This window comes from Mercurialis annua, linkage group LG8 (genome assembly GCF_937616625.2).
Source record: "Mercurialis annua linkage group LG8, ddMerAnnu1.2, whole genome shotgun sequence".
NCBI lineage: Eukaryota > Viridiplantae > Streptophyta > Magnoliopsida > Malpighiales > Euphorbiaceae > Mercurialis > Mercurialis annua.
Genome location: NC_065577.1, coordinates 41,498,156 through 41,520,883, shown reverse-complemented (window position 1 = coordinate 41,520,883; position 22,728 = coordinate 41,498,156). Strand labels below are relative to the sequence as shown.

Below are 22,728 nucleotides of genomic sequence, written 5' to 3'. Positions count from 1 at the left end.
TTTACATGAATAAAAATTTATTTTTCTATAGCTACCAATTACTAACTAATATTCAACAAAGAAGAAAGAGCACGAATGATGATGATGATAATGATGACGTGTCATCAACTTCATCGAATCAGCGATTTACCAGAATTAAGGTGTGCATGAAGTTTTCGACTTCAGGATTCAGCGAGCCTTCAAATGCAAAGTGATACATATGAATTGAGCTTAGCCCTTTTCAAAGACAAACCAAATATACCCCGTGTCATTTGAGCTTCTGCCTTAAAACATCTATACAATGGTTGTGTTCATGCGTGTACAGAAATCAAATCAAACCAAAAAAACCGAACTGAATTAATAAATTCAGTTCGGTTCAGCTCAATTTGACACTAGAGATTTTTTTTAGTTAAATCTTAGCGCAAACCGAACTGTAACCGAAGTCAGTTCATTTTGAAGAAATTTATATAGTTCAGTTTGATTTTGAAAAAAGTAAATTTTAGTTCGGTTCGAACGAACCGAATGCATACTGATCACTTTTCGAGGATCCTTTTTCATTCTCAATCTTAATTTTAAGACTTATATTGGTGCTATTACTATTTACTATTACTATAATATGAAAATACAAGTAAAAAAAAGAAAAACCTTTCATCTAATTTCAGTTACAACAGTTTCACATTTGATTAATACATTGCATCTCATTTTTCTTGCTAACTGAAAAGGTTGGAATCCAAGGATTTCGCAACTATAAGCTCTCTCTCTAACCTATGCAGACTAACACATTGGGGAAGTTTGAAATACAGGATAACAAATACATTATGCAAATTCATCTCCCCGTTTCTATATCCATACCAAGCAACACTAGCTCACTAACTGAGCAGGTAGCAACACATAAAAGGCAGGACTGAACGGAGGGAAGCATATGTACCTGAAAATAAAGCATGACGGCATGTGTTCAATCTCTCCGGCAACAGGCTTGTCAATTGGGGCCGAGAAAGGCTGATTCGGCCAAGTCAATGGCACGAGCAAGACCGGCAGCTTTATTTTGGCACTCAAGGTGCTCATCGTCGGGAACACTGTCAGCTACGATACCTGCACCAGCCTGAAGATAGGCTATCCATTCCTGTCGTCGTTCTGTATCTCCATATCTATACATAGTATCATACCGAGGTCCTGTCGGGAACACCATTGTCCTTAGGCCTAATGCTATGTCCATATCGCCCATAAATGAGACACCTCCGAATCCACCACTATATGGGCCTCGTCTGCTCACCTCAAACTGGTCGATTAATTCCATTGCCTTCACCTATAGAACAATGTCAAGGATGATGATAAGAAGGATGAAATATTTTTTTGTAAAAAAAGTTAGTCTAAGTTGAAATTCAGTATGACAAGCTCTTAGCCCGACTAACATCTGTTATGGGCAGCTAATGTTTGCAAGCTCAAATCTGGACAACCGGATGGAGTTACAATTAGGTTTGTTCATTTGTTCCAAACCAAACTAAACCAAGCCAAAATTTTAATATTTTACAAAATTGAACTGAAGAGGAATTAAAAAAATTCAAACAAGACCAAATTAGTCAGTGGGTTGATTTTCTGGTTTGGTTTGTACCACAACTTAACTGAAATTTTTGTACTTTCAAAACCAAACCAAAAGGCAAATTATAATAACCAAAACCTTTACAAAGATTTAAAAAATTACAAACCCAACCAAACTAGTCATTTTGGTTGATTTTTCGGTTCGGTTTGTATCAAAGATTAAGTGAATTTTTTTTACTTTCGAAACTAAACAAACCGAAAAACCATTTTTTCTAATTTCAAACAAACAGATTTATCGGTTTGGTTTGTTTTTTTGACCCTAGTTACAAGATGTCATTATAGATTGAACAATCATTAGAACACAAAAATCATATATATGAGAGGAAAACAGAAAAATTGATATCAAACCTTTGGTGCTCCACTAACAGTTCCCACAGGCAGTGCAGCACGCAAAGCGTCCCAGCAAGAAAGGTCATCTTGTAATTCTCCTGTAACCTACGATGAAGGGAAGTCACAGACAGAAGCATCAGTAAATGAATTCATTAATTAAATATCTAAATCCACAACCGAAGTACAAGAAAAGGCAAAACAAAGATGGAATGCTGGTTTCAACTTTTTTGTCTGCGCTTACAAAAAAAAAATTAACTTCTGCCCTGCATTCAAAGAACGGAAAGTAATGCAAAAAGCTCAACCTACATTTAGAAACCATAAACGTAGACTCTCACCGTGGAGCTTATGTGCATGACATGGGAATATCTTTCAATATTCATAAGCTTTTCCACTTTTACTGAACCATATTTTGAGACCTGTACAGGAAACAAAAGAATAAATTACTACCTACGCCAATTATGCCGGTTATGCAATTCTAATTACTGTATAAAGATAATTTTTCTGCTAGATAATGTGCACGCGACACCTGAATACGATGCCAAAAATTGTACAATAATATTTTTTCAGGGAAAAAAAGGCTGTGATTATTACTATAATTAAGAAAACAGAATAGAAGATATAGTAACTGAAAACTCCTATTACTGTCATTTTAAATTGAACTATATTATTCAGCTAAATTTGGTAAAAGCACCATATCAACTAACTAATACGAGTTGTGAGCTTTTAACATGTAGTGTAGAATATATATAATCAGTTGTACAACCTTTCCAACGTCATTTCTGCCCAAATCCACCAGCATTATATGCTCTGCGCACTGCTTTGGATCATTTAGTAGCTGTTCCTCCAACATCTCGTCCTCTTCAGATGTCTTCCCTCTTCTGATTGTTCCAGCCAATGGCCGATTAACTATCTTATTCTGTTTTAGTCAATGGATCAATGAAAAAATAAGCAACATAAATTTTCAAATACAAGACTAGAATCAAAACTATGCATACAGCAAGCCATCTAGCTAAGAAAAATCAAACCCCGCGATAAGAAATTTCAGTCAATAGTTTACCTTCTTTACACGAGTAAGAATTTCTGGACTTGAGGCAACTAAAATACATCCTCTGGCCTGTAAAACCATAATAAACCCATTTCAAAAATTTGTTGCTAATGCAAGTTATGAACCACCAGCATCATTAGAACTATATATGCACCTAAACACGAACATAAAAGTACACGGACATTTAACAGAAGTAGGACCTACTTGCAAATAAGTCATGTAGGGACTGGGATTCACAACTCTCAATGCTCTGTAGACTTCAAAGGGGTCAGCAAATGTTCGGCGTTCAAAACGCTGACTTAATACGATCTGAAATATATCTCCTGCCAGTATGTGTTCTTTTGCCTGTAACACTTTTTCCTTGTATTCATCACTTGACATGTTTGAATTTGTTAAAGCTGGACCAAATTGACGAGTTTGTAAGTTTACAACTCCTCCAGTAAGCCTTGGGCTGATGATTGACATCAAGAAAAAAAATCGCTTATGAGTTTTAGGCGAAACCAAAACCAACAGTACAACAAAAGAATACCACAGAAACTCACGGGTCAATATCCAGCACTCTTGCCAACAATTTTTCTAAACGTTTGATTCCATCAGAATAAGCATCCTCCACAGAGGAGTATTTATCCATCCTCACCCAATGAATTACATGAACTTTCTGAAAATAAATAATCCAACTCAAATTAAGGAACTTAAAACACAACATGCTTAGAGTATGTGGCTGGAAAACTAATGGAAATTTTTGTTCAAGCATTATCAAGCACAATGAAACATGCACACTCCATAACCTATTCTGTAGATAGTTCTCGTAAGAAATGCTCATAAGTTATAAATATCATATGAAGAAGCGTTACCAAACTCAACAAAATCCTAAGTTCCATAGATTGGGTTAGCTTTTCATGTCCTTTTCTCCCTTCCACCCAGTTTTCAGCTACATTTATAGAGACATCAAGACCTTTTGCTACTTCACCCAAATGAAAGCTATAATATGTAATAAAATATAGTCTAATGCATTACTGGGCTTGCCATACTGGTTTAATCTACAGTTAACCTTTCATAATTTTTTTCTATGATGCAAAAAAAATGGCTTGAGCGTGTCTGACCAAAACAACCCTTGAAAGGCGTGTCATGCTTATATATCAATTGAGCACTTCTAGGAGCCACTTCTAAGCGGTAGATAAGAAAATCAAGCATGGATGCTAATGAAATGAGATAGTTAATTGAAGTAAAAGATCAAGAAGTATGTTCAAGCACCCTATGCAGAGTCTACATAATTTTTGTATGCAAAAGCAAGTATACCTTCTCCACATGATCAAATACAATAACATCGTCATATAGGCCAAGGTGTATGTCTGCTAGATTTCTATCATCCTCGGGAGCACTTGAAAATGGCAGCTTTTTCTTCTCTACATATCGCACAGTGTCATATGAGAAATAGCCGACCCAGCCACCTTGTCAGAAAAAGTTTTTTAGTAAAACAGCTTTAAAGACTTGTATAGAAACAATTATCTATGTCTACTCTTTACTAATTGGCAATTATCAAATCAAACAAGCATGGCAGAGATGCACCTCACTCATCAATTAAAGTCGCTCATCAATCAAAGCAAGAGCAAATTAAATGCATACATAATAAGAGGGAAAATGACAAAAATAAGCACATATAAATGTACAAAAATGGTATATATGTTCCAATTTTATACTGTAACTTCATCAAATGTTAAACCAGCATAGTCACAATATATGTTTATGCATGCATGCATGAAGGAATATGGACAAGTAAACGTACAGCAACCGACAAAAACAATGATCATTGTACCATAAGTGATAAGAATGATGATCAGTGGACCACAACCGACAAGAACAATGATCAATGTGAAGCGACCGACAAAGATAATTATTAATATATCGCAAATCGACAAAAGCAATTATAAATATACCACATATCGACAACAACAATTATATAACGCAAATCGACAAGAACATATACCGCAAATCGACAAGAAGAATTATATACCGCAAATTGACAAGAACGGTTATATACCGCAAATCGACAAGAACAATTATATACCGCAAATCGACAAGAACCATTATCAAGATACCACAAATCGACAAAGAACAACAATTAATGTACCCGCTACCAACAAGAACAGCGATTCATGTACCCACAACCGACAAGAAGAGTGATCAATGTGACAGAATTGACAGGATTTGGCAAATATTTGGAAATAAATCATAAAAAGATTGAGATCAAATCTAAGTTAGTCTCAATCTCATATTTGGCATCATTTGAGGCTACTGTCACTGCTGCATACTAAATTCTGTTCATTATTATTTTTCTCATGGAAGCGCTTTATTAATTAATTCCACTTCCAAAATGATTGTCGGCAAAGATGACTACAAATCCTGAATTTTCTGCACAATTATCTGAGTAGTCTATATTAGGAACACTCTTTATATAGTATATATCATGCATACATCAACTCCGCTAGATATGACTTCAGCGGTATATGAGGCTGTAAATTCCAACACTTACCACAAAAAGCTTCTGGAAGTTCGCTGATAACACGAGGCTTCCAGGTTTCTGAAATTCTTCTCGGTATTGTCATTGGATCTTCGACAAACTCTTCAGTCATAGTACCTTCTTCATGGTCCATTATAGTAACCTTATTTTCTTTCGCCACAATCTCAATTGCTGGCTGAGCTCCAATCACACTATACCGCCCCTGAAACCATCAACTCATCGTTAACAACAATAATCATGACATTTCCAAGATAATTATGACTAACATGCAAATAAGGAAGACTGCATAGTTCTTACAACATTTGAAACGTTAAAACCGGGTTCCACAGACTCAAAAAGAAAACTCGGTGCCTCTCTATCATCTTCTTTAACCAAACACCGGTAAGCAGTAACCGGAGTTAACTGATCAGAGAATATACAGCTGTGAAGCGGTACTAAGTTTCCTCGTTTAGCCGCTTCAGAAAACTTCGCTTCATCAGAAACTAAAACAAAAAATCCAGTCAGATTAACATCTAACAAAAACTTATACAAATCAAACAGTCAGTCACATTAACTTATTTCTATATAAACATTAAATTCGCTAAATAAGTTCCTCAATGAAATCAAAACCGAATAAAATCGCAATATTCAAATTAAATATTAATAACATTTTAAAAAAATCAACATACAATTAAAACATGCTAATTCTAATTAAAAAAGTAAAACTAAACAAATCATACAGATTAAAATTTCAGTAAACTGAAATTTTAACGCAGCTCAGCTGTATATGAATCTTAAATATAGCAACATATAAAAAAATCTAAAAGAAACGTTTCGTTTACATTATCAGTTACAATCAAAAAATAAATAAAACAGTAGAACATAAAATTAGCTCGTATCTACATTTGCTTATTCAGTTCATTATTTTACCTAGAGAAGAGCTCAACAGAGAAATGCACTTCATTGGACGGAAAGAACATCGTCTTGAAGCGGAAATTACGGCGGTTTTAGCGGTGGTAGTGGTGACCGGAAACGGTGACAGGCGGTGCGAGAAAGTTAGGGATTCCATAAGCAAAGTTGGCAGCTAGCTAGCTAGCTCTAATTCAAGAAAAAACAAGAAACGTTTCGCTTGGAGTTTCTTTTAAAATGGCAGTTACTCAGCTCTTCTGTTTTTTTTTTCCTTTGTTTTTCTGTTCTCTGTGTGTGTGTTTATGTATTTATATATACAGAGAGAGATGAGAGTGATGAGAAATTTGGAAAAATGTGGGGGCCAGTTTTTGAACTGTTACTGTAAATTGACACTTTAAATATATATATTAATAGTAATTTGTTTAATTTTTTTTTTTTTTTTTTTTTGACTGATCTTTGAATATTTACATAAGATTTTATATTTAAGGAAAAAAAAACAAAATTTAAATTAAACTAAAAGTCTATTAACAATTTCAAATAATAACAATAGTTCTTTTATTGATTTTTTTGTTGATGTTTAATCTATATTTTAAAGTTTTGCAAAGCACTACATTATTGATAATAATTTATCAATAATAGGGTTTTCTAAATAAGTAAATAAAATAAGTGTTATTTTTGTAATTTTAGCTTTTTTTAGTTATATTATTATCTCGGTTTCAACATGATAAACATATCAAAATAAACACAATTATTAGTAATTCAGTTTATCTAAATATAACGAGTTAATTTATAAAAAAAATATCTCACTTGTCCTACTTAATTTAGTTGTAAGTTTATATATTCTAATATAATGTACGTTTTTAATTTATTTTATCGAAATTGATTAGAATATATATGACAATTAATTATATAAACAATACTCTTGCCGTCCCATTTTACAAGTCTTATTTTTTTTTTACACAAAAAATAACAAAGCATAAAGTTTTTTTTATTAATCTTATTAATAGTAGTAAAATTTTGCATATAATTTCTTTTAAGGTATTTTAAAAGGGGATAAAAAATACATTTTAAAATGGAATATTGAACTTCTAAAATAGGACGGAGTGAGTAATTGAATGTGACCCATAAATTTTAAATGGTGTCAATTTAGGGAGGAATTTTTCATATATGTAAAAACAATAGGGTTGATAATTATATAAATTAGTTTTTTTTTTTTTGTAATTATCTACTCTTCATTCATAATTACATACAATGCATTGTTAAATCTTTTTTATGGCAATATGTGTTAGATTGCTAAATTTGTTTTTCATTTTAGGGCTCTCACTATGTCAATACCAAATTATTTTAAAGTATTAACAAATAAGTTAACAACAACCAAACTTTTCAAAACCAGTAGATGTACTTTCTATTGTTAAAAGAGGGAGTAATGTGTCATCAACAATTTTGAGAAAAAAATATTTTCTACTATTTATATAAGTAATGTAACCAATGTTGGGTTGGGAATTAAATATTATATCTAACATGTGGGTGTATCAAAATGACATAAATTTTCTGAAAAGTAGTTATATTATAACTAAGTTGATATTAAATGGCCAAACTTTATTCTTCCTATAGAGATGAGGTTGCTATTTGGTATTTTATACTACATGCTACTAAGCAACTTTATTTCGACCCTCCAATTTAAAATAAAAGACTAAAAAAAATTAACTATGTGCTATTTTAAAAAAAAAAAACCTCTTGTCAGTTACACCCTAATTTGACATTTTTGTCGATGAGTCGACAATTAATTCTTTCGTGGACAAAGTTCATGAATAAGCAGCTCGTTGGTTATACTTTTGAACTTTTTGTACTTTTAGTCAAAATCACAAAAAAGAAATCAAATTCATATAACAAAAAATCTTAAATACAAACATCTTATTGCAAATATTATAAGAAAAAACGATATATACAAGTTGAATGTTGTAAGAATTTGAAAAATAAACATCAAATAACACATGGTGAAGTTAATTTTATGAAAGATGAATTGAATGAGAACCATTATGATGTGCTAGCAGTCATTGTATAAACTTTAAAAAATCCAGCCGAATCTCGGTGAAAGATCGGCTTAATAGGTGGCTCTCCTCAGCGAAAATAGTCGATCAACGGGCCGGTTGAGAGCAACAATCGTTTTTAGTCTATGACATGCTAAATAGTCGGCCCAACCCTGCCAAATGCAGAATTGCGTCATATCTGAGTGATCGGTTCCATGGCAATACAACAAACTGATTGTACGTAGGGCCGATTTATGCCAAACAACAATATAACATTTCTCGATCAAGAATGATATGCAGATTGAGGTTGCTCGTATTACATTTATGTCAATTATAATTGATTTTCCACCTATAAAAATCTTACAGGCTACAGCGAAGCTATATCTGTGCTATGGTTATTCTTACAAAATCTTGGATATTAATTTCATCAAGATCGAAACACACAAGGTAAAAATTTAAATTATTAACTAAGGTATGACATATTTCTAACGTGAAATGTGTATAAATTTCATATCTTTATATATTTTTAGAATTTATGACATATTTATAAAATGAAAGTTCATCGGGCTGATAGTTTATAAGAGATTACCATGGTTGTCAGAACCGACCTGGCCCAGTCGGTTCAACCAAAAAACTCGGGAATCGGTGCCTTGCCAGGCCGAAACACGCATAAAACCCTCTTTTTTATAACCCAGTTAAACCTCGGTTGACCCGACCAAAATTTGTTCGACCCGGCCCGAATTTAGTGGGTATTATGGATTTTTTATTTTTTAATTTAGCTTTAATTTTTTTACTCTAAACTAGATTATTTATTTATTTCAAACTTAATTACCTAATAGCGGACGTTACAAGATACATATATCCTATTTTCTAATCAAATTACTCGATTAATTAGAGATTCATATTGTTTTACAAAAATTATTTGAAATGTTGAACTAATTTTTTTTGATAAATATATAAATTTTTTATTTTTATAATTTGTTTCTCATAGTATTACATAAATAATTTTTAAATATATTTTATTTTAAACTCTCGGTTGAACCTCTGACCCATAACATTCTGTTTTTATCGGTTCAATGAACGGGTTGGTTCTGACAACATTGGAGATTACACTCTTGTTTTTTTTTTTTCAAATTTTAGGCATGGCGTTGATTAATAAGTTAGTTTATTAATTAAGGTTTAACTTGAATATTATTTGTTTTGGTAAAACTTGAATAAAAATTATTTAATGGCTTTATATCTTATTTATGAGATCATAAATCTAGACAAATCCATTTGATTTTAAATTGCAAATATAAATCAAATTTAATAGAAAATCACTTGGGTCAAGAATGTGGAAGTCCATTTATAAGACTTGAAATTAATTTGAAGTTCTTGAAATTATTGCTTCGCCCTACATGAATGAACTCACATTAAAAAGTTAATATTATTCCACCAGTCATGTCTAATTTGTTTAACAATTTATTTGTTTACCCTTTTTTATTTTTATTTTTGTAGATACATATTTCAATTCTTAAAAAGTATGTTAAAAATCATAAATACACCCACTCCGCTCTCTTTTAATTGTTTACTTTTAACAAAATAAACATGTTAAAAAAATCATTAAAATTTCATATAAGTAACAAAATAACCTTACATAAAATGATAAAAATCCACATATTAATAAATATTTTCTCTATTCAATTATCTAAATTAAAAGACAACAATTAAAATATTTTTAAATTCTTTTATTGAAATTTATATTGAACAAATATTTTAAAATAAAAAAAAAACATAAAAAAAGAACAATTATATTAAAACAGAGAGAGTATTATTTATAATTAATTGCATTGATAGTCAAAAAATTGTTAGAAGTGTTCATTTAATTTGTTTTTAAAACTCAAAATATTAATTTAAAAATAAAAGTTCAAAAATTAAAATAAATAAGTAAAAAGAAAACTAGATACCATTAATACTTTTTTTTTACTATTTTAGCTAAAACTCTAAAATGGGGCATTAATCATTGACTATAAAAAAATGAGATATTGTCTCTACTTATGGAAGATTTTTTAACTTTATATAGCATAGGTTTGGTCCATTCAAGTTAATCATCATCCACAAAAAGTAATTGGTTAAATCTATCATAAAATCCTTATACTTTTTACTATTATTTTACTTGATTCTTAATAAATTATTTATATTTAAATAGTCACTGAAATTAATAAATTAAATAATTAGTTTATATATACTAGTAAATTTATATAAATTAATTTAAAAAAATTATATTTAAAAAAAATGAAAATGATATTTTTAATAGAATTAGCGAAATGGTTATGTTGACTCTTAAAATTATATAAATAGATAGACAAATCTATACTATATATATCTATATCTATACTATATATAAAAGCACGGATGGGGGGACAGTCAAGTTTACTGAATAATCCTTTTCAGTTTACTACTAAATAAAGGTTTTATGGTCATTAACTAATTAGTTATTTAATTAATCACTATTGTAATTAAAGTCCTAATTAGAATAGGTAGCTAAATTATCTCCAATTTAATTTTTAGTATGTGAAAAATAGCTAAATTGTCTCCAAATTAGTAGGAATACCTATCTTTTAGTTTGATTGAACTACAAAATTAAAATACTATATTTGGTCAATATATTATTATTTAAATTTTTATCTTATTATTTTTAAAGATATTATTAATAAAATTAAGTTAATTATTTAATTATGGTTATTATAAAACCAAAAGAAGAAAATTTAATAGCCGAATATATTATATTTATTTTTACAAAAATTCTTAACTAATTTAATATTAATTATAAATAAAAAATTGATATAATTATAATAAATTTATTAATATGTTCTTTGAGAAATTACGTTACGAGCCACGTGCAGCACGTAATGCGAAACTAGTATAAATAAATATGGTTAAAGCTATCTAATGATTTTTCTGTATTAAATTTGGGAGAAGTTTTTTTTTAAATTATTATAGAATTTATAAAAATATTAAGGTTTGAAATTATTCTCGTAAATTCACTAGTATGACTTGTATGACATACTTTATGAATTACTATAACCTTCTTAAATTATGGTTACAATATTTAGTATTCTTTTTCTGTTTGTGGGGTAAACTATAACATGATATATTTTATTTTCATTGGTAAAAAGGTCCTTCTATTAGTTTTTAAATACTTTTTGTCATTAAAAGATAATAATTTCATTTAATTTTTAAAATTGTAATAAATACAAGTACATGTTCTTTAATCATAAAATGTGTAAAATACAGGAACTATATTATTGATGTCTAAATTTTAAAAATAATTATTCTATTATCTGAATTTTTGAAATAATAAGTATTTTTATTTTAAAAAGTATATCAAACTATAGTGGTTTTAATTGTTTTTTCTTAGTTAGTTTGAAGTTTACAATCGTTATTTTTAGAAATATTCGTCATTGGCTAAATCACATGGAGAGCTTTAATTTTGCATTTAGAAATTGTTCTTCTGTCGGTCCACATTAAATTCTTACATACTACTCCATTTAGTAATTAATACTAGTAGGTTGTAATCATCCACATCATCTAATTAAATTTATAATGCATTTTGTAGAATATCATCAAAAAAAATACATTTTGTAGAAGTAATGGAAAAATATTTTATAATTTTTTTTTTTTTTCCAAGGTAGAGTTAATTATGAAGATTCAACTTACAAGGGATGAAAGTCATATAACAAGGACTTATATATGATCTTTCGAAAAAATTAAACTACAAAATAATAGACAACAATAAGATACAAGCAAAAGAAATCGAAAAACAAAGAAAATTCTAGACATAAATCCCCAAAACTTAACACAACGAAATCGTTGGAAGGGTGTTTCGAAATTTTCTTGCACCGATTTGTCAATCAAACCGCTTGAACCGTTGAAGCCTACTATTTCCGATCGTCGATCTTCATCTTCATTATAACTCTATAGAGATAGATCCATATCCTTTTCATTTCTTAGATCTACAATACTTTGGAGTTAAACTCAAAACAAACACTAAAATTTCTTGTGGATCTAAGAAATATAAACAAAAGAGAGAAAAAGACTTAAACTTTATTGCTAACAAGCAAGAAACAAAACCCAAATCAAGCAAAAACTAGACTTTTATTTTTATATTTATTGAACTAAACAAGTAGATCTAGAAAAACTAGTAATATGGGCGGGTCAAAGTGTTTCTTTCTTACGTGGTTTTGATTTGTCCAATTCCAATTTAAAAATATTTACTTTAATTTATTTTGTCAATTTTTATTCTTATATTGTTATATGAGAAAGGAACAAATAGTAGATTAAATAGCATTATTCAAAATAATTTTGTGAATAAATAGAGTTATGAGATATCTAACTCTCTGTCGTATGGATTATCTGGATTTATGTTGGCATGTCACATAGAATTAAAAGGCTATAAATACAGAAATCGTTTACTATTAAAATGTACTTCAAATTCGGTATATGACACCAAACCAGTTGGACCGGCTGTGAATATAATTTGAGGTTTTTCGAGCCGGTTCTACTATCGGTTTGGTTTAAGCGGGTTGTAGGACGGATTCAGATGCAAAATTAATCAAAAACTTTGGATTTACTCATATAGATTCCGATAAGGGTTTTGCAGTAGTAGGATATAACCGAATTAATCGGTTAAACCAAATAACTTGGTTACGTTATGTTTAATTGTTTTTTTAAATTTTAGTTAATTTGGCCGGTTTGATTTGATTTTACTATAAAAAAGTTGACTTAATTGTCCCTTAAATTGTAAGTAATGAGCAACTAAACTTTTTTTTTTCATTTCAATTTAGTCATAATTAAATTTCCATATATTTCAATTATATTTTGATAAAAAAATCAGTTTTGCTAAATTCAATTTGATGCAATGAAACGAGTAATACATGCACCTAGATTCTGGGATAAATTAGTTAAGTTTGGTTTATGAAGGATACTTTCTTATGAATTGGTATAATAAAAATTCAATAAAATATAGATAAAAGGTATAAAAATTGCCGTAATTTCTTCAAATTATAGACCAGCCCTTAAAAACTAATTAAATCTCCAACATTTAAAATCGATTAAATAAACCTTTTTGTTAAATATGGTAGTTAATTGAGTCAAATCTATTCGGAAAAAAGTTCAAAAAAGATCTTAATATTTTTAATAATTTTCAAATCAATCTTCAAAAGTTTTTTTGTTGATAAATCTTTTAAATTAAGGACCTAATTGATAATTTTTTATTCTTAATTACACAATTTTAAAAAAAACAATTTGTATGCATTTTAGCTTCGTCTCAGACGCATTGAGCTAGCTTCGTTTCAGACGAAGCAGAAAGTATTTGGGAGTCCATCGCGACTAGAGATGGCGGCAGCCGAAGGTGGAGGCAGTAGTTATGGAAGGGGATGGAAGTGGTGGATAAGAAGGTGGGTGGAAGGAAAGAAGTGCGGAAGAGGACAAAAATTCCGCTTGCTGAAAAGAAGCAAAAAAAATGCACAAACACCATTAACTAGGTAAGTGACACTTAATAGGCTAGGAAAAAAATTCCGCTTGTCGGAAATCGATTTTTTTTTAAAATATTTTAATTTTAAATTATTGGTGTTTAGAGCTGGAAGAAGGGCGTGAAAAGACGTTAAAAATCTGTAAATATTTTAAACACTATGATTCTTTTTAAACCTTTCCTATAAAGAGCGCCACATCATCAATTAATGGTAGTTTGTAACGTTTATAGACGGAAGATTTTAATTGTTTATTTTCAAATAAAGAAAATTTATTTATACCTAAAATTAATTTAAAAATTGATCTATATTTTTGAAGTAAATACGAACTTTTTCTTTTACCTTTTACCTAAAGGGTTTGACTACATCAGCCGAGCAAAAATTACTTGGATAACTATTAACATACATCACCCAATAATCAATTAACTAATTCTAGGCCGTGTTAACCTAATATAATTAGACAAAAACTTCCAAAATTGTGATGACTTGTTATGCATGCATATGAAAACGTTAAAACAGAAAGTTCAACGCATAATTTGTTATGCATGCATACAAATTAAGGACTAAATTGAGCTTTCTAACTAATTTTAGGCAAAGATAGAAATTGTCAAAATAAATGTAAGTATCTAATTTTGTTCAATTTTGATCTCACACCACACACATTTGGATTTATTAGGAGCCTTTTTAGATTCTTTTTGGGAGGTTATGAGAAAATGTAGTATAATTTTTCTTCACTAACATTGTTTTTATCAAACATGTAGCAACAATAATGGTATGCATATGAACATTTAATATTTTTAGATATATTGATAAAATTTATGAATTTTTATTCATATTTTTTTTCATGAGTAGAAAGCCATATTTATTTTATAATAAAATTATTTAGTTAGTGATTTGAGTGGTTAACTTAATTAAGAATTAAATTTTAGATCTTTCCATCTTCAAATTTTTTTAATACTGTAACAAATATATCCAATATGTAAGATTAAACTATTTAGTGAGGTTTTAATGGTAGTTTATTACTCACTTATACGAAATTAGTCAAAGCTATAATTTTATTTTGGTCTAAAAATTCCAACCTTTTCGACTGTTTTTAATTTATGGCCTAACATTTTAAATTGATGTATTTTTATTATAGAAAATTATTCAATTTTATCAATAAAAAGTGAAACATTTTATATTTGTTTGGTTTATGACAAAACCTTTTAATTTCATCAATTGTATCCTAAATATAATAATTAATCCTTAATTTAAAAAAAGGTTAGGTTTGGTATATAATTAGTTATAAAATGTGTGCTTATCGAGGCCAAACTAACGTTTGAAAAGAAGTTAGGTGTTTTTGAGTGAATAAGCCTTTTAATTTTTAATAATAATGTAATAAATTAAAAAAAGGCAATATTGGTGGTGAATTGTTTTGTATTTTGACCAATTAGAAATGCTAATTAATTAGTTGGTATTTCATCAACATTAAAATATTGCATGCTTATAATAATATTAAAGATATATCCAATTCTCCAATTTTCAAACATATTTATATAAATAATGAATGAATGCTAGCTTGTGTTCATGAAAAATTATTGTTGTTGTCTTATAATTGCCTAACAAGAGCCGAACATATAGTTCAACTTAGCAATGCCATTAAAGAGCCTAACTTATTTGGTATATGTATATTTGGTACGCGTATTAATAACAAGGTGATAAGTAACTCGTCATAAAATTTTGATATTTTTTTTAACAGTATAGAGATTACACTACTACGTACTACAAACAAAGCTAACGACTTAGTAATTTGAATAGGCTTAATGGTGTAAAAAAATCACAAATTTCAACGTATTTTGCAAATTTAACACGAATTTTTAATTTTGGCAAATTAAGACACCAACTTTTAATTTTTTGCAATTTTAGCACCGATCAATTTTTCTTCAGAAAAATAGAGAAAAATGCTGATGTGTATGCCGGAATAACCACTCTTTCGACGTCCACGTCAATATTTTTCTAAATAAGATTGATTTAGTAAATATACTTATAAATTTCAATGGATTTATTATTTTTATAATTTCTATGCCAAAAGCTAAAGTTATGAGTATTATAGACGGATGGATCAATAATTATGACATAAAATTAATAAAATGTAGCTCAAAAAATATAAACACTGAGCAGCAAACTGCCAAAGTAGTGGATTAAATTTTTCTTACAAGTCACAAACACTCTTTTCTCCTCAATTATCGAAATACTCGAGAGTAATAATTATGACATAATGTGAAAAATATCTATTATTGTCCCTAGAAAAGAGCGAAAATTAATTAGTAGGTTCATGATATAGTATATGAAAGAGTCATTTATGATTTCTTCTGAACAAAATCAATTATTTCATGAAATTTAATTGATGATTTCACGAGAAGGAATAGGGTCCTTCTGATTTTATTGCTGGATTCTTGTTGTAATTATGGATCCTTCATTACTTGGTACATGCAATAATAGGGATGAAACCATTGAATGAGCAATTCTTTTAAAGTCTCTCTTTTATAGAAATAATTTAATCTTTAAAGGAAAAAAATTATTTTCATTGATTCGATTATGATGAAAATCCACCAACTATTGGAAATATTATCCAAAAAAAAGTGACCTTTAACATATCTCTTATATTTATAAATATATAAATTTTGTTTTAGATAGGCGTGTGTCATAAAGACGTAAGAGTTACATCCGTTGCATTGAATGATTTCTTCAATTAAAGTACATGGAAGAAAGAAAACGCACAAAAAGTGGCTACATTAATAATAACAACTTAACGACGGGGTTGGTTCAAATGGTAAGCGGTTTGACATCGCTTAAGTAAGGTCTAGAGTAATTTCTTCTCCTGTTTATATAAGGAGAAAAAAATCAAATAAGCCTCACATATTTTCACTTAACGACTATTGATCTTCAAAGGGCCCCTGCCTAAGGGTGGGTCATCCCGAGCCGGAAATTGAATATGAGTCCCCGAGTTATCTTTTGAATAGACTATCGATAAGGGCGTAAATGCTCTAACTGTATGGCGTAACTGGCTCTGGAACAAAACTTCAATTACCATTCAGAACAAGAGCAAACCCGCTGAACAATGTGTGCCTCTCACTTGGGGAAGCAAAGGCAACGCCCGATAATTAGCTTCCAGTATAATATTTTTAGGACCCAGAGAATGCTATGTAAACTATTTCTAAACGGTATTCACGTGTGAAAATAACGCCGTTAATAGTGAAGGCGTAAATGACCGTTTTCAAAAACGCTAATGATGTTTACGCACTTTTACAAATATTGAATGCTTAGTCAATTTCCGGACCAAATATTAGGGGCATATATGACCCTTTTCCATTAAAATAAAAAATAAAAACCATTTGCATGTGAATCATCCATTGCCTCATAAACATCATTTACATTTCACCTGCTTTATTTGCTGTCTGCATAATCCTAACTCTCAATAACCTAAGTTTAACTTTGAACTTTGATGATCCAGTAAAGTATATATGATATAAGGACACAATGTGACTAAAAACTAGTATTAAGGACTTCATCTGTAAAAGGAAATGGATATGGCAAACATACCAACAATCCTAATGCCAAAACCAAAATTCCTAGAGAAATATACTTTTCTTCAGGATCTGATATCTCCTCAGAGAGCGGAGCGATCGGGCCTCTTTGTAAGAAGGCTATCAAAACTACCCAGTAAAATGCCACGTCGCTAAACAATGCCGATACCCCTAGTAGGCCGATGGAGACGGCCGTGAACCGAGATGAAGCCTGTCAAATGGAACAAATAGAAACAAAAAACAATATCGCATATTTAGTGTTTTCAAACATTATAGGAAGGAATCAGAACGATATTATTGCACTAGAACTTATCGAATCCTACATTTTAATGATTTGTGTTTCCATTTTAAAATATATGTTTAAAACTCTGAAACTTTATATTTATAACTTCTTTTTTTGAAAACAAGAACAGTAATAATAATAATAATAACTTTTTATAACTTATTCTTGTAAAAGAATTGAATTAGACATTCAAGAAAGGAAGATGAGTACTGAGAACTTATCGAGTCCTATGTTCTGAGTCTTTGACGTTTCCTTTTCATTTTAATAATGCTCATGAAACTCTGAAATTTTATATTTTTAACTTATTCTTGTAATATTATAGTTTCATCATTTTCTATTCCGGTGTTCTCCATTTCAGCATTTCAATTTCCGGAAAAACATACCTTTCTCCCCCATATGGCGAAAGAAATCCGTCCTCCATCGAGCTCCCCTGCTGGGATGCTATTGATGGCATTAATAAGAAGACCAGCCCATGCCCATAACACAAGCGGGTTTACAGATATGGGGGTGCCTTCCTTGAGTGCATCACCTAGAAGAAGTTTAGCTACAAATATAGAAAAAAATTCAGAAGTCAATAGTCGAATTTCAGGATTTGTTCAAAATATTGAATAATATGATTTACACTAATCAGGTTAATTTTTGTACATTTGTTATTTTGCGTGCCTCTCTAATATTTTCTAGCAAGTAGTGTTCGATCAATTACGTATTAATCAATATTCGATTAATTGTTATGAGGTTTCGGACACTGTTCAAGCCAACGAATTATGAAAGAGTAGAATGCATAAACTAAAAAAAGTATCTTTCATGAAAATATACTATAGTTGAGGTCTTTCTTACCTATGCCCCCAACAAGAAACGACTCGTGAAAGACAGAAGCATCGACAACAAGTCCAATACCATCACTAGGCGGTAAGATAAATCCGATAAGGAAAAGAACGAAACCCAAAGCAAACCCAGCTAAAGGTCCTGCAGCTGCAACCTTCAGAAGATCTTCACGTTTTGGCACAATATTTACTATCCTTGTGATAGCACCAAAAGAGCCTATCTGCCAACCAAGGCAGTTCATTAGATCTCCCATACATATTTAACTATTACAAGAATATAAAAAATTTAAACAAAACCGGTCGGTTTGGTTTAGTTAGTACTAAACCTGAACTGAAATTTTTTATGTTCAAAACCAAACCGAACCAATTTTGTCGGCTCGGTTCAGTTTTTGCACACCCCTCTATAGCCCTATGTTTAACAACAAAAACTAAATAAAAATATAATGCTGCACTTGGTCTTGCTGCAAGCTACAAAAACTTAGAATCCAAAAGAAAAGAGAAGAAAAACTATTCCTGTAGATGAATATTCGGACGGGATAGCCGTATATGTAATTCACCTGCCAGCTCGGAACAAAATATGGCACTCCGAACTTGACATCACAGCTTTTCCCAACTAATATGTGGCTGACTTCATGTACCCCAAGAATAAGTGCAGTTACAAGGGCTCCAGGCAGGCCATCCTTTAATAACTCAACATTGTCAAATGTAGATCTGGGGCATTATTATGTAAAACTCTCATAAGAACATATAATGATAATAGTTCTGGACTATAGACACGTCTTACAGATCAAAATGCATAATAAAAATTGCAAATGAAAATGATAAATGATGAAAAAGTAAACTATAAGAAACATTAGTGGCACTTTGGTAAGAGGAAACAACTTTTTTGACGAGATTAACGATTTAACAAAAGGGAAATGTATCCGGAAGAAAAATGCATGAAAAGTACAGAGTAGTAGCGTCTTACTGACAGTATGCATAAACAACTAGTTCAAACAAAAAACTGTATTGAAACATTAAAGCGGGGCAACGAAGTTTAGATTGACAAATTTAAACATCTCAAGGAAAAATATGGTTTTTTTTCAGTCATTGCTTAAAGAAATCGTACTTCATGTCAATAAATATTTGATGATAAAAAACACGGGTAAAGAAATTTCATACAGTAGATTGGTTTGTAACGCAGGAACATTTCGGAGAAGTAAGGTAAAAATTGTAACAATTCCAAAAGACGCAGCTGCAAACCACTCTGGGACAGCTGCAAACAGTAAAAAACAAAAACCATTGGTCACTTGATCAAAGTCGTGATTTTGTCATTCTGGACGAAAATTTCTAGAAGTACCGTGCCGTGGGAACTAAACAATTACCTGATGTCTCTGGTTGCAGGGTCTTTCTCGGAACAACAACGGCCACTGGTTTATCATCCTCTGGATTAACTAGAAGGAAAAGCTTATACTCTTCGCCAAATTTATTCTGTGGATAGATTGCGTAGGTAATAGATCATAATAAGGCCGACAACATAACATAAATAGAGATCTGAAAAAAAAAAATTTGACAGAAGAAAAACAAACCTGCATTCTGCTTTTTAACTTCTCATAGCTTGTAGCAGCCTTCCCTCTCAGGTTTCCTTTGAACAAGACACCGCCCTATGAAAGGTAAATCAAGCATACCAACAATTTAATAAAAAGAATCCGAGGAACAATGCCTGATGGATTTATAAAGGGTCCTTTGAACAAGACACCGCCCTATGAATGGTAAATCAAGCATACCAACAATTTAATAAAAAGAATCCGTAGAACAATGCCTGATGGATTTATAAAGGGGCGAACAAAATAGCAAACTGTGTCTTTGCACTCTCATTATATATCTCGATAACCTTCTCAAAAGAGATTCAGTTCCATTGTGTTTTGATAAAAAAGAGAATCTTAATTACCGCAGCTCAACTTGTTTTGATTCTTCTTTAGAGAACGGAGAAAAGTTATAATACACATGTCGTTAGCTCACCTCATATGGCTCCTGGCTTGTTACAAAAAAGGTATCGAATCCAAATACTTGGTCCTTAAGAATATCAATTGTTGCCTTAGGAATCCTGAATGATTCATCCAATTGCTGTGGCTGTTCAGATAATTACAGAAAGATGTAAGAATTAATGGTATTGACAGAAGATTTTTCCTTACTGTAGTTAGGACTAAAAAACCTATAGCAATCACCTTCACACCTGGAAGAGGAGACCCACTAGCAACATTTTCAGCATCTGCATCCTGTTTCAAATCGAAAAATTTAACTCAGTAAGGGCGAGAAGAATCAATGACGATGCCCAGCTCCGAAATTTAAAATTTTGGCGAGTCTTCGAATAGTTTAATAAATGCAAAACTCAAATGCTTAGATTAGTTTGCTGTAAAAGTCAATGCTATTATACTATGTTGTACAGAAACAAAAAACACTGAAATGGAAAACACTGAGACGAATTTATGGTGAAATGATCTTTTGTACATGAATAGGTTATAGTTACAAAGTTTCGGAATTTCAGAAATATTTCCGGAAACCAGTTTGAAGAAGCATATCCCATTTAACAATTGTAAGGACATGCTATACCCACCAATTAAAGAATTTAAAGCAATAAAGCAAGTACCTGAGTGCTACTTGGAGTATTAGTTTCTGCTTCATTACTGCTAATCATATTCACTTGTGAAGGCTGCGAATTAGGTTCAGAATCGACTTGTCCTCCAGGATCGGCGGTAGCTGGTGTCTCTTCTCCTTCATTATGCACTTCTTTTTTCTTGAGAAATTTGGATAAATTCAAGATTAATAAAAGGCCTTCAAGGAATCAAATCCTAAGAAGCACAGAAACTTTGAAAAATCTGTGTTTCCCATTTCTGAAACGTTTCGGAAACCGAAAACTCATACAAAAAACGCTTCAAACCGTTTCGGTAAATAATAAAAATTAGACAGTTGCAATAAAACCTGAAAAAGTTACTCACACATAAAAAAATTTAATACTCAGATTTTAAAATTGATCCAAAACCTAGAGCCACTTTATACCATATCAAGAAGCTTGTTAAAACACTAATTTCACATTCTCATACAATTACTAGAAAACCCTTAATAACAATGCTGATGCATATTTGCAAATAAGCAAGAGCCTTATTACTCATTAATTTCAAATCAACCCTCATAAACCCCAATCTACACTAAAAACCAACATACCAAATACGGGTTTCAAAACCCAATTTCAAATCATCTCCTAATCAATCATATTCTTTAGGATTATTTACATATTAAATTCCAACATTTCACATTGTAGCAATTTAATCCCATTCTTTAAAACATGGCATCGCACAATTCAATCTTCCGCGCTTCTGCATTGTGTAACCTATAGTCGTTTTCCACCAAAAGTATAGCTAAAAAACATGTAAAATGAACGCCCTTTTGTATAAAACGACATCACACAACGAAAATATGCTAGACAATGCCAAAAATTGAGAGATTGAAATGTGCGATGCCATGTTTCAAAAAATGAGATTAAATCGCTACAAACATAAAACGTTTGAATATAACATACAAATAACACTATTCTTTATGTACATACAAATAAAGCAATAAAGCCATAACATTTATATATTTACCTCATCATTGTTACCATCAGCTTCACTCTCATTCTCATTCTCAGTAACTCTACAAACAATCACTCTCTTTTCACAAAACCTAACTTCATTCAACACAAAAAATCAGCATTTCAATCACATTTTGGATAAAAAAAATTGTTTTAAAAAAATTAATAAGTTCTTAACAAACACTAACACTACAAATCAATTCAACAAAACAAAATCAAGACTCAAAATTTACCTTGGAGAAACGATGTTCAGCTTGACATCCCTCAAACGACACCGTATCTTTCTGTGAAAAGTAACAGAATTAGAGCAAGAACTACAATATGAAACTAATGGGCACAACAATGGAGTGAAATTCCCGCGAAACGTAGTTAAAATACTCATTTTTAACAGTTTTTTTTAAAGATTTTAAAGAATTAAAGAAATGATATTTTCAGGTCAATTTGAATGCTGAATCCATTAAATCTTTTAAAAAAGATTAAATTTTTGGTGGGAATTCAAGGTGGAGATTTTTTGTTTCAGGTATTTTCTTGAAGTAATAAAAA

General features: G+C 30.6%; 2 protein-coding genes across 2 annotated transcripts; both read right to left on the bottom strand.

The window, feature by feature from the left end:
* Positions 1-608: 608 nt before the first annotated feature.
* On the bottom strand, positions 609-6,652 carry LOC126661142 (anthranilate synthase alpha subunit 1, chloroplastic). The gene is made up of 11 exons (XM_050354938.2): positions 6,384-6,652; positions 5,772-5,956; positions 5,487-5,676; positions 4,253-4,404; positions 3,496-3,611; positions 3,158-3,404; positions 2,966-3,022; positions 2,672-2,824; positions 2,244-2,324; positions 1,927-2,013; positions 609-1,285 (listed from the first exon to the last, which is right to left on the bottom strand). Exons 1-11 carry the CDS (start codon positions 6,520-6,522, stop codon positions 959-961), a joined length of 1,734 nt encoding a protein of 577 aa, XP_050210895.1. The 5' UTR covers positions 6,523-6,652; the 3' UTR covers positions 609-958.
* Positions 6,653-17,212: 10,560 nt separating this feature from the next.
* On the bottom strand, positions 17,213-22,728 carry LOC126660872 (probable zinc metalloprotease EGY2, chloroplastic). The gene is made up of 12 exons (XM_050354573.2): positions 22,419-22,728; positions 22,199-22,277; positions 21,205-21,351; positions 20,783-20,833; positions 20,577-20,687; positions 20,144-20,218; positions 19,940-20,045; positions 19,737-19,830; positions 19,133-19,286; positions 18,589-18,796; positions 18,135-18,295; positions 17,213-17,679 (listed from the first exon to the last, which is right to left on the bottom strand). The coding sequence occupies exons 1-12, from the start codon at positions 22,565-22,567 to the stop codon at positions 17,428-17,430; spliced, it is 1,587 nt and encodes a 528-aa protein (XP_050210530.1). The 5' UTR covers positions 22,568-22,728; the 3' UTR covers positions 17,213-17,427.